The sequence below is a fragment of the Ctenocephalides felis genome, unplaced genomic scaffold, assembly GCF_003426905.1.
Source record: "Ctenocephalides felis isolate EL2017-DRISC unplaced genomic scaffold, ASM342690v1 CF-g0.4_SCAFFOLD_01170, whole genome shotgun sequence".
NCBI lineage: Eukaryota > Metazoa > Arthropoda > Insecta > Siphonaptera > Pulicidae > Ctenocephalides > Ctenocephalides felis.
This window is the reverse complement of record NW_020537324.1, coordinates 12,717,516-12,729,371: the sequence shown is the minus strand read 5'-3', so window position 1 is coordinate 12,729,371 and position 11,856 is coordinate 12,717,516. Positions and strand designations below refer to the sequence as shown.

Sequence of the window (11,856 nt, the reverse complement as noted above, 5' to 3'; positions counted from 1 at the left end):
TTTTTAAAAAAAATGTTTTATTTTATCAGTATACAATTTGTTCTTAGAAGTGATTAAAAAATTATCAAAAGTAATAAATCATTTAATTAGTTGCATCTTCTTTAGCCACACCGTAGGGTTCAGAAACAGCTTCAGCACCAGAGTCTACAATTTCAACATCACGTTGTGGTTTGTCTCTGGAATCTGTTGATGTTGATTCAATTTTCCTCACCACATCCTAGAAAATTTAATAAATATTTATAAGATTAAGAAGCAAATGTAATTTTGCAGAATTGTTTAATATATAGTATTAATTTGAATTTACATGTTGAGTGAAATACTTTTTCAAGCTTACACAAAAAATAAGTATGGATTTTTCATGAACTGTACAAGAAAATTGATAATAGGACATTTGTAATGATGGACGCATTTAAATAAATTTACAACTAAAATTGGAGGAAATATCGGCAATATTCATTGCAATATTCATGCAATGAGAATATTAGCAATTGAATGAAATTCTTGGGGTCACGTGTTTTCAGAAAGTTTCATTTGGATTTACTGGATATCATCATATACATAGTAAAGTTTGATACTCACCATTCCCTTGATCACTTTTCCGAATACAACATGACGTCCATCTAACCAGCCAGTGGCTTTTGTAGTGATGAAGAATTGAGATCCATTAGTGTCTTTGCCAGCATTTGCCATGGACAACCATCCAGCACCATAATGCTTCAACTTAAAGTTTTCATCCGCAAAACGTTCTCCGTAAATTGAGCGGCCTGAGGCACAAAAATTTCAAATTAATCTTCGAGGAAATTGCAACAATAATTGAAAATGATTTATCGTTTCACATATTTACGACGTTGTTTCTACGCGAAGCTAAAGCATCATAATTTTTATATTCGATAAAAATTGGGATCGTAAAAATTAATGGCAAATAACGAGCTATTATTTCTAGCCTAAACATTTTAATAATATACGTCATATTCTACTATTGCGGATAAACAAACGATGGCCGAACGTTACCAAAAATTAATTAATCAGCTCGTTCCTTGATTAGCATCTTCAAAACAGTTTTTTAAAATCCAGATTGGGTTCAGGATTTTCGACTAAAACGCGGAGAAAATTTTTGCGCTTATCTGCTAATTAGAAAGAAACGGCTCGATCGACCGTCGTGCAAAACTAATCAAAGCCAGTCCTTATAGAAATGGATTTTAAATTTTTGAAATTGGTGCAGTCGTTTTGACTCAAAAGTTGTAGGTTTTGAGACAACTTTAGGGTGTCAATATACAAGTATTTACAGACTTACAGCTGGGTATCTCGAATTCCGAGATTCTTACCTAATTTAAGCTTTAACTGAACTATGAGGAAACAAAATTAGCAAATTGAAATTTCTGACAAAAACAAACTTTTCCTTCGGGAGGTTTGTAATGAGATTATGGAATTAATATTGTGTATTCAAAAGTCGTTGCAATGTTTTGCAGGAATCTAAAAATGCGACAAAAACGACTGATAACGGTGAGATACTAATAACCTTTTGAAATGATTAGATATTATGCATAAGCCGATAAACTGTGACCATCTGCATTTAATTATTTTACAAAAAACCATTTTACACATTTATTTAAGTTGTTAATTATTAGGTATTGAACAATTTCATCAACAAATTTCAAGCAGGCCTGGCAAATGGTCAAAGACCTGCAATAACATGTATTATTATTGAAATACCGGTTATGATAATTAAAATAATTACACGAGATTATGAAATGTTTATATTTCAAATATCAATATTGAAACAGATTGAGAATTGCTACCGGTAAAAATTTAATTGGATCATTTCTTATGCAAAAACATATCGTATTTTTCAAGATGATTTGTAAATTCATGAACAAAACTGAATCAGAATTGGCAAATTTAAACCAGAGACCCAGAAAATTGAAATATTGGTTATAATAATTAAAACAAATACATGCGATTGTAAATTTATTTATATATATATACATTATTTTCATATCTCAGTCAGGCAGAGTTGCCTGGTATGAGAGTTTATATTAATAAAATAAATTTAAATTAATCAACATTCAAACAAATTTCACTAAAATATGTTTCATTTTTCAAAAAATATGAATTGTAAATTTTTAAACAAAATTGAGACAGAAAATGGTCAGATCAAGACCTACTAAATTGAAATATCGGTTATGATAATTAACAAGCGATTATGTATTCTACCAATATTGAAACAGATTGTGAACAGAAAACATTGAACAATAAATTTGTTTAATGTGATCTTTATATATACTGAAAAAATTTAATATTTTTCAAAATATGAATTATTAATTCTACAAAAGCGGCGTATATAAGAAGTACTCGGATAGAATTCGAAACAAGTTGATATACATGAAAATTGCAATACTGAAACTTATATTGAATTCTGAGGAATAAGTTTTTTGATATGAACGTGTTAATAGAAATGTTGAAAAACTATGGGAATATTGGAAATAGAATACTATGAGTAAATTTATTATAAGAATATGAAAAATAGTCGAATGACTAGATGTTATACCAAAACAAAATTCAATAAAAATAAGTACTCTACTATTTTGTAACACATTTTTTCAGAACGGAATTAAAACATTGTTCATATCCGCATTCACAATAAAAGGGCGCTTATTTATTAAGCATGACATCCGTCCTTTTATTATATTGTAATGTCGCTTGTAGCAATAGTAATGGTTCTAAATGAATAATCAAATTATAGTCTGGTAGTAGATATAAAACAATTAAAAACCAGAATTTTTATGTTTATTCTATGTAACAATTAGACCGTGCATAATATTTGTCATTTGCATATTCGAGGTGACGAATTTTGTTTGAAAATTCAATTAACATATTTCCAAAATTGTAATAACGTGTAGATTCGGCTTTGAATTCGTTTATCATCTGTTACATGATATTTTTTTTTATGTAAATACAACATTGCAAAGTCGTAATATTTACATTTAAAATCGGTTATCAGTAGCAATGAAAGTAAAAATAATAAAACTTCGAAATTGAGAACTGCCATCTCAGATTTTGAATAAGGGGTCCATAATAAGTAAAATTTTGAATAATAAGGATCAATTTTAAGATATCGTATCTATACTAGATTTATACTTCTTTAGATATGATATATTAGATTTTTTCAGACCCACATATCAGAGTTAGGGTCACTTGCAAACCAGGTTTAACTATGTTAAAATATTACATTATTCATTATATTTGTAATGTTTTCATTCTAATTTATTTCCCATTATGAAACGCAAGTGTTACATTAAAAGGAATTTGAAAAATTTTGATTATGAACTAGTTGACTGTGTAATGGATTATTTTATCATAATGTACATCTTATCTCGAAAAATTATATAAACCTCGTTTGCCAGTGACCCTACTCTGATATGTGGATTTTAAAAATTTATTATAGATTATAAATAAGGTAATTAGAAAAGTATTACATTTACAAACAATTTGGAATTCAGAATGACTTGAAATGTCGTAAATACAAAATTAGCATTTCGGATTTTTTGCCAAAAACTACTTCGGGAATTCAAAAAATTACAAAAGTAGTTAAAAATAATCAGGTGCTATTTTGTATTTGCATGCAGAATGAAAGTATTCTTTAATAAATGCGAGATAGAGGAGTAAGAGGTCAATGGACCATCACTATCAGAGTTCATCTAACTGATTGCTTGGCGTATACATCATATAACTCTTCAGATACTTGTGTATCTGCAGTAATAAATTTAAATTAATATTGAACCACATATAATTTAACCCTTTCCACTCACGAATTCCGAGATTTGAATGATTCTTGCCGCCGGAGCGGCGGCATCCGAGTGGAAAAGATTAAAACTTCAAGTATAGAATTTCGAAAATTTCAAACAAATGTAATAAACCAGTTCCAGTCTAAAAACATTTTTATAATAATTTCAGTGGATTTATTAAATCTTTATTTTTGTTAAAATATAAGATGAACGGGACGACACTGCTGTACGAGTCAGCAAGCCACCTAAGCATTTGTTGCACAAAATATTTTAAGATTTTCTAATCATTATCGATATATATGTATATATTTATAAACAAGAATTACACTAAAGAACTAAAAGTTACAAGACAAATTGGAATTCTGAAGAACTTAACTCTTGAGTGATAAATCTTGAAGCAAAAGTGGACGAAGTGGATGTCATCTATAGGCGACATTGCAGCGTAAGGGTTAAACATTCTTCAATACTTATGAATAAATCACATGACTAATAATATTTATTTTTAGTTTTATTTGTAGAGACGTAAGTAAATCTCAAACAAAAACAAAATACATGAACAATGAAAAATAATTCGCGGTTCGTAACCAAATAAAATAAAAATATAACACGATAAGAATAATTTCGAAACCAAAATAAAACTTGCAAGATCATATTTACGTCAATGGCACGTACCCAAAAAATAATACAACATAAAAGATAAAAAATATATTCGAAAAATCTTATTTACTAGCAAAAACTAGTTATTAAGAAGAATTTCGAAATTATAGTGTAGAACATTTTTATGGTTGAATACGTGTATATGTTGTACATGGATCTACTAGATATTTACGATATATAATCGTAACCCTTTCCACTCGGATACCGTCGCTCCGGCGGCAAAATACATAATGATCTCACATTTTGCGAGTGGAAAGGGTATTTGATTTTAGAAGTCAGTGGGTGTACTGGTCATTGAAATATGTTCCCAGTTGAGTTTGTTTTAAATTCGTTGAAACCTCTTATTTTATAGTAAAACTATAAACGTTGTTTTGAGAAAATAAATACATGCTCTAAATGAAATACAAGGTACTACAATGAGATACAGGTATTAAATACCTGTTTCAATATTATTTACGTGCAAAAGACTTTATTAAAAGTCTAAAAAGAAATTAGAAATTAAAATGTATATTTTTTGGTTAGGTACGTAAGGAAGTGAACTAATTTACAGGATTTCAATAATTCTGTCTTCAATAACGATTATTATTTTAATTTTTTCCCAACTTACCTCCAGTTCCATCTCCCCTGGTGAAGTCACCACCTTGAATCATGAAGTCCTTGATGACACGGTGGAATTTACTGCCTTTGTATCCTTCACCTTTAGGTTTCTTGGACAATTCTACGAAATTTTCAACTGTTTTGGGTACAGTGCCCCCAAAAAGGCCGATCAAAACACGGCCTGCGGGTTCACCACCAATGCTGATGTCAAAGTATACCTGAAATAAAATAAACAATGATTTGAAAATATTGGATAAGGGATTAAGTCAGTGTAATTAAGATGGAGATGATAATGTTGAAGATTTTTGTACACATCACGTACTACTACAAAAATTTGATATGAAATGGTTATCATTTTTAAGGTTACCCTTACCTCATGAGTAACTTTTGGACCTTTAGGATCTAATCCGGTATTACAGCTAACTATAGTGAACAGGCATAAAAGTGATATACAATAAAAGTAACCCATTTTGAAATTCTTTTACCGTCTCAGTGAAGAGACCGAGATATTAATGACAAGTTGTGGAATCCTGCTTTGGATGTGATGTATCTTTTGAAACAAGCCGATGGTGTTGTACAAACTCGGCATCGCACAATGACAGCGCATCTGAAGAGTGGAGAAATATATATCGTACTCTTTAATCGCGTCAGTAAATACATTTTGAAAATATCATGCAAGGTGGGTGCTTCTGATTGGTCGATACCGAAAGCAGGGTAGTGCAACCGTGAAACATCTTCAAATACCAATAATAGTAAATATAATAATAATTTATTTATTTATTTTTGAAAAATATAGCCCACAAATTTCTTCCAAGAGGACTTAAATATACAATTATTTTACAATATGGATAACAATTAATATATATACAAAATTACGATATATAGTAAAATAAAAAATGCACTTAACACAAAATTACATAATACAGAATGTAACAATATTATTTATTTACATAGAATAAGATAAAATAATGAAGGATATTTGAAAAGAACAAAACTTGAGCAGATGGAGATTATTTGATTAGGTGAAGTGTTATGATTATCTATTTCATTAGTAATTAAGCTAAATTAGTAGAATAGGTGAATTTAAGAGAGAATTATATTTAGGAATAGGATAATTGAAAAATAATTGTAAACGCGAAGATAGCTTAGGAACATTAAATGATAGTTGGTTAAGAATAAGAAGACAGTCTATAGCATTATTGCAATGTTTAAATAAGAACATAATAGTACAGATAAATCGACGTGTGGCAAAAGAAGGTGTACCGAATTCTTTTAATAAAGTGTTCAATTCATCGAGTTTTTTGTAGGTGTTTGTATCTCTATATATATTTTTTCTATCTTTTTGTAGTTTTTCATTCTTATTGTTTAAAATAAAAGTATGTTAACCATATTAAATAAAGTTATTTTTTATTGTCTTAAAACGTGTAAAGACATTTTAACACATACATGTCTGCATATGTTCATATTGACTTTGACTTCCCTTGAATACGAGATCTCTATGTAAAAGACTTGTATTTTATATCTAATTTTTGTTTTATATTTCTAATCGACCTAACTATTAATATTTATTTAAAACATTTTTTGTTTACAGACAAGTTAGTGCAATAAATATTAGTGCTAAAGCAGGCTTGAATACTAAAATATCTACTTTTAGTCCAGTCATTATAGCAAGTTCACCTCGGAATTCGAGATACCCAGCTGTAAGTCTGTAAATACTTGTATTTTGCACCCTGAAAGTTGTCTCAAAATCTACATATGTTGCGTACACCCTACCATATGTAGGTATTGAGACAACTTTTAGGGTGCAAAATACAAGTATTTTTAAGCTTAAATGACTGGATTATTTATAATAGACTGGATAACATAAAATATGATGTCGAAACGTTTGGAACATTACAGATTATTCTATAATTTTTGTATAGAATATATCTCAACACTCAACTTAATTATTCTTAATATGATTATTGACTAATCATCACTGTACTCAACTGTACACTACTTAATGTAATAAAGAATCTCATACCAAATTTTATTTTGGTTTTAGAAGATTGTCAATTTAAAATTGTGAAAAATATTTTTCCGTTCACAATAATTATGGATTGAATATAAAATATTATAAATGATAATCAAATTGAAATGTAGTACTTCATTTCTAATGATTGTAGGCATAGACCTTATACAAATTGTATAAGGTCTATGATTGTAGGTTGAGAACAACTGCATGGCAATATCATATTATGAGTTGAATAGTTGAAAAATATTTGATATTACAGAAATGTGGGATTGGTATAGTTTATTTATTTTATTTGGCTTATAGAAATTTGCATTACAGATTAGTTAATAACAATATGAATAAATGATAAACAACGGCAAATTTAGAATTATTAGAAAATGTAGTCCATTGTTCCTATTAATTCCTTTTTTTAGTTTGTTTTCTAATACCTGGAGCAGGAACTACATAATTTTGATGAATTCAACTTTTTTTATCTCAAATTACTATTTATAAGGTATATACTATAATATACTATACTAATGTTTTATAATTATGAATTTCGTATAAAAGCATTCGTGGCAATGTAAAAAAAATACAAGAGTGCTTGTAAATATAAATGTAGCAAAACGGTTTATTATTCTAGTTGACATTATAATATTGCCCTCATTATCTTTTTAGTTTTTTTTTTTAATTAATGAATTTGTATTTTAAAATTTATCAATATTATGGTATTATATTACGCCTAGTATATGGGTAAAATCTAGGCTAGTTCTAAAACGTTGGTACTGTGGTTGGTACAGCATTTTTTAAGATGGTATCACACGCGAAAACTTCAGAATAGTTACATCGTCTTGTATAGAGTAATAATTTGGCGCCAATTATTTGCAAACAATCACTTGCAGCTTGCAAAGTTCGGCTCATTCTTCGTCTTACATCTAACTTGATTTTCTAAACCATATATTGTATTGCTTTATCTCTATTACATATCATAGAAAATTATATTTCAAAATGCCCAGCGACGGAACTGTATTTTTGCGATATACCAAGTTGTCTGAGAATGCTTTTCCCCCAACAAAAGGATCTGAGAAGGCTGCGGGTTATGACTTGAAAAGGTAAATTCAAAACAGCGATGTTTACAGTAAAATAATAATGTTGCATTAATATTTATGTAATTTTAGTGCTTACGATTATGTTGTACCTGCCCGCGATAAATTGGTTATCAAGACAGATTTGCAAATTGAATTGCCCTCAGAGTGCTATGGTCGAATCGCCCCTCGTTCGGGTTTGGCAGCAAAAAATTTTATAGATGTTGGAGGTAACTATTATTATAAAGTTTGTAAAAACCTTTGAATTCAATTCTTTATTCTATTTATCATCTTTCCTGATAAATTCATATACAATTTTTAATATATTATTCTATAAGAATATATTTTGATTTTGTTTCTAGCTGGAGTTATTGATGAGGATTACAGAGGAAATGTAGGAGTAGTATTATTTAACCATTCTGCTGCTGATTTTATTGTCAATAGAGGTGATAGAATTGCACAATTAATTTGTGAAAGAATCTATTACCCAAAACTAGAAGAAGTCAAATCTTTAACTGAAACTACACGCGGAGAGGCAGGCTTTGGCTCTACAGGAACTCAATAAAAATATTTTGATATTGTTCAATTAATTATAAGTCTACAACATGAATTTGTGATATCATTTTTATAATAAATGTTTTTGATTACCAAATATTTGTTTCTCTAATTTATGAAAATTAATTGAAAAAAGTGTTAAGCAAAAAAATGTTTCATTACATTGAAAATATTCTAAACCATTTTTTTAAAATAACTTATTTGTTTGAATAAGTCTTTGTAAATATACAATAAATGTAAATTTCAAGATAAATCTACTGCACTGATAGTGAATCTCACATTGTAGTTTTCACAAATTCTGAAAATATCCTACAATTAGTTTAAATGTACTAGTAAATATACTTCAAAAAGTGTAAATTTTTTACAATATTTGTAAATCTACTACAAGGATTGTAATCTTACTATAATTAATCTACAGATATAAATTTGTAAATAAAGTTGTCATGTTCTATATTTAAAAAAATAAAGGAGTACATCATGAAAATTATATTCATCTTAATAATTTCAAAAAGCGCGCGAACATTTTGACCTATCAATTTGGCCTAATTCAATTTTCTTATCTGACAATACTAAACATGATACAGTTATGACATATTCAAATAAAATGGTTGGTTATTGTTTAGGTTTCGTTCCTTTTAATCTGCAACTCCATGCAGTGGCTGCAATAAACTAGAATCTGGGCTTGCAAATAAATCATTGGGATAATGATTAAACAGGACAAAATGACACCAGGTAAAATATTAGCTTTATAATTTTTATAATGTATTGTAATCGTTAATTTTTCAAATTTCTATTAGTTTCATCTAAAAAGAAAGAAAGGGGCAAAGCAGATAGAGCGGTTGAAGTAAGTGATTATCAAATGCAATAGAGTGCAATTAGTTTATGCAATAGTTTTATTGAAAGCAACTATGTTTTTAGGATTTCTCAACTCCTACCAAAACCGGCTATATAGATATCCTTCAAGAAATTTATGGAGACAAATGGCTCACTCCTAATATACTTAAAAATGATATTATCAGACAAGAAATAAAAAGCTCAAAAAAGAAACTTGATTTGAAATCTATAGAAAGGTCAATTCTACATTTATAAAATAACGAGCTTTTATTTTCTGTATTGCCTTAATTTTAATAATTCTTACGTTTTAGTGATGTGAAGGATAATTCTTCTGATGATTTATTTAAAAATGATCATTTGTTAGAATGCTCTGGTTCAGATGATAGTTTAATTGCAAATACAAAGAAGAAATATGACAATAATATTTATGTGAGTGATAGTGGTTCAGAAGCTTCAAGTCTTGATGAATCTCCTACAAATTTGGAAAACATTTATGGAACAAATAAATCTACAATGAAACAAATTAACACTGTTGAGAAAGTTACAAGTAGTGGTAGCTCAAGCGAAGATTCTTCACAAAATAGTAGAAAACTGAAAAAGAAACAGAAGTCATTAGATTCCTTTATAGTGGTCTCTTCAGAATCATCCACAGATACTGATGATGCAAATACTCCTGCCTATTACAATCGATTGAATTCATTGATTCAAAAATCTGTCCCGAAAGAAAAATCAGGTTTTTCAAGCAATGTATTACGAAATAATTTTCGTAAGAATGTTGTTAAATATTTTGACAGCTCATCTAGTGCTGATGATGAAGATGATGATGGTGATAGATTGGTAAATGCAACTATTTGTGCTGTGGATGATGATGAGGAAATTGATTCTTTATCTGAAAATATCATTGATATAAAACTTTCTGATAATTACAATTATAAAAAGTACAAAGCCCAAAAGAAAAATAGAGAAGAACTTACATTCTTGGAAAGTCTATCAGGTATTCATTACTGGTATATACTGTTAATGTGTTGATCTTTTTCCAAAAATGTCTTGAATTCTATTTTCAGAAAATGTTGATATAACTTTATGCCATAAAGATGCAATACCTTATTTAAAGAATTTCAAGAGAACTCGAGAAAAGCTCTCTCGAACATTATTTAATTTATACAATGAACAGGTTTTTGATAATAAACTTTCTAGCAATATGGATCTTATTTGGTGCAATTCTTTGAGGACAACAGGAGGGTAATAAATTATATTTAATATATGAATTAACTTCATAAGAAATAACTAAAAAAATTTTTTAGTTTATGTCAATCAAAACGAATATACCAAAGTAATGGAGTATCTTATGTATGCTCAATTAAGTTGAGCACAAAAGTTGTTGATCGTCCTTGCAGGCTTAGGGACACCCTAATCCATGAGCTTTGTCATGCTGCAAATTTTGAAATAGATAAAATTAGGGATGCAAAACATTCATTAAAATGGAAATATTGGTAAAGCATAATATTTGTGACTTCATTTATAACTTATGACTATTTGGTTAATTATCCATAATTTTAGGACAAGGAAAGCTGAAAAATGTTTTCCAGAATTGCCACCAATTAACACCACACATAATTATATTATAGAATATAATTTTGCTTATCGATGTTCAAAATGCAGTAGAACGTATGTTGCAAATATTTGTTTGTGAAAATAATGAATTATTTTTTATTATAATAATTGAATTTTTATTTTTATAGCATCTATCGTCATAAAAATTCATTTAAAGAAACTACTTGTTTTTGTGGAGGTCTTATTATAAGCCAGAGACGGCAAGCTGATGGGACATATAAGGATATTGAGGAGAAGAGAACACCTTCAGAGTTTGCACGATTTGTGAAAGAGAATTACAATAAAGTAAATACACCAGAGAGAAATCACAAAGACTGCATGAAGGAATTATCTAAATTGTATTCTCAAAAGAAGCTCTCATTTTAATATGAAAATAATTTATAGGTGTATTGTAAATAGTATTTTGTAAGTCTGTGACTAATTCAATCAGCATTGAATTTTAATAATTATTTATTAATTTAATTTATTGTGTCTAAAGAATTTAATACAAACAATTGAATTTGACGGGTTTAATTTTTCTTCTCATAAATGATAAGTAAATGTTGGCTGCATTGTACTAACATAAGCGTAAATATTGATAAAAATGGCGGCGAGCGTTTACGGAATAATTATATCAAATAAACATGTGTAAATTTTTAAATACCATAATAAACACTTTAAAAATAACAATTATATTATACGCGATTTTTTTTGACATTTGATGCAAGTTTTAGAATGATAGATATAATTTATGAAT

At 28.4% G+C, this 11,856-nt stretch overlaps 3 protein-coding genes across 3 annotated transcripts; 2 read left to right on the top strand and 1 right to left on the bottom strand.

Annotated features, from left to right (window-relative positions):
* Window positions 1-31: 31 nt before the first annotated feature.
* Window positions 32-5,621, bottom strand: LOC113366038 (peptidyl-prolyl cis-trans isomerase 5-like). Its single transcript, XM_026607590.1, has 4 exons — window positions 5,413-5,621; window positions 5,050-5,257; window positions 580-764; window positions 32-217 (listed from the first exon to the last, which is right to left on the bottom strand). Exons 1-4 carry the CDS (start codon window positions 5,506-5,508, stop codon window positions 83-85), a joined length of 624 nt encoding a protein of 207 aa, XP_026463375.1. The 5' UTR covers window positions 5,509-5,621; the 3' UTR covers window positions 32-82.
* A 2,278-nt stretch (window positions 5,622-7,899) lies between these two features.
* LOC113366042 (deoxyuridine 5'-triphosphate nucleotidohydrolase, mitochondrial) lies at window positions 7,900-8,748 on the top strand. The gene is made up of 3 exons (XM_026607594.1): window positions 7,900-8,144; window positions 8,211-8,347; window positions 8,480-8,748. The coding sequence occupies exons 1-3, from the start codon at window positions 8,041-8,043 to the stop codon at window positions 8,680-8,682; spliced, it is 444 nt and encodes a 147-aa protein (XP_026463379.1). The 5' UTR covers window positions 7,900-8,040; the 3' UTR covers window positions 8,683-8,748.
* A 523-nt stretch (window positions 8,749-9,271) lies between these two features.
* Window positions 9,272-11,569, top strand: LOC113366033. Its single transcript, XM_026607583.1, has 8 exons — window positions 9,272-9,404; window positions 9,470-9,516; window positions 9,591-9,742; window positions 9,818-10,500; window positions 10,571-10,748; window positions 10,811-10,999; window positions 11,067-11,174; window positions 11,249-11,569. Exons 1-8 carry the CDS (start codon window positions 9,377-9,379, stop codon window positions 11,484-11,486), a joined length of 1,623 nt encoding a protein of 540 aa, XP_026463368.1. The 5' UTR covers window positions 9,272-9,376; the 3' UTR covers window positions 11,487-11,569.
* Window positions 11,570-11,856: the final 287 nt, after the last annotated feature.

Coding starts and splice junctions, on each gene's coding strand:
- LOC113366042 (XM_026607594.1), top strand. CDS start 8,041: ATGCCCAGCGACGGAACTGTATTTTTGCGATATACCAAGTTGTCTGAG. Junction 8,145..8,210: donor GCGGGTTATGACTTGAAAAG/GTAAATTCAAAA, acceptor ATGTAATTTTAG/TGCTTACGATTATGTTGTAC. Junction 8,348..8,479: donor AAATTTTATAGATGTTGGAG/GTAACTATTATT, acceptor TTTTGTTTCTAG/CTGGAGTTATTGATGAGGAT.
- LOC113366033 (XM_026607583.1), top strand. CDS start 9,377: ATGATTAAACAGGACAAAATGACACCAG. Junction 10,501..10,570: donor ATTCTTGGAAAGTCTATCAG/GTATTCATTACT, acceptor TTCTATTTTCAG/AAAATGTTGATATAACTTTA. Junction 11,000..11,066: donor TCATTAAAATGGAAATATTG/GTAAAGCATAAT, acceptor CCATAATTTTAG/GACAAGGAAAGCTGAAAAAT.
- LOC113366038 (XM_026607590.1), bottom strand. CDS start 5,508: ATGGGTTACTTTTATTGTATATCACTTTTATGCCTGTTCACTATAGTT. Junction 765..5,049: donor CAGGGGAGATGGAACTGGAG/GTAAGTTGGGAA, acceptor TTTGTGCCTCAG/GCCGCTCAATTTACGGAGAA. Junction 218..579: donor GAAAAGTGATCAAGGGAATG/GTGAGTATCAAA, acceptor TAAATTTTCTAG/GATGTGGTGAGGAAAATTGA.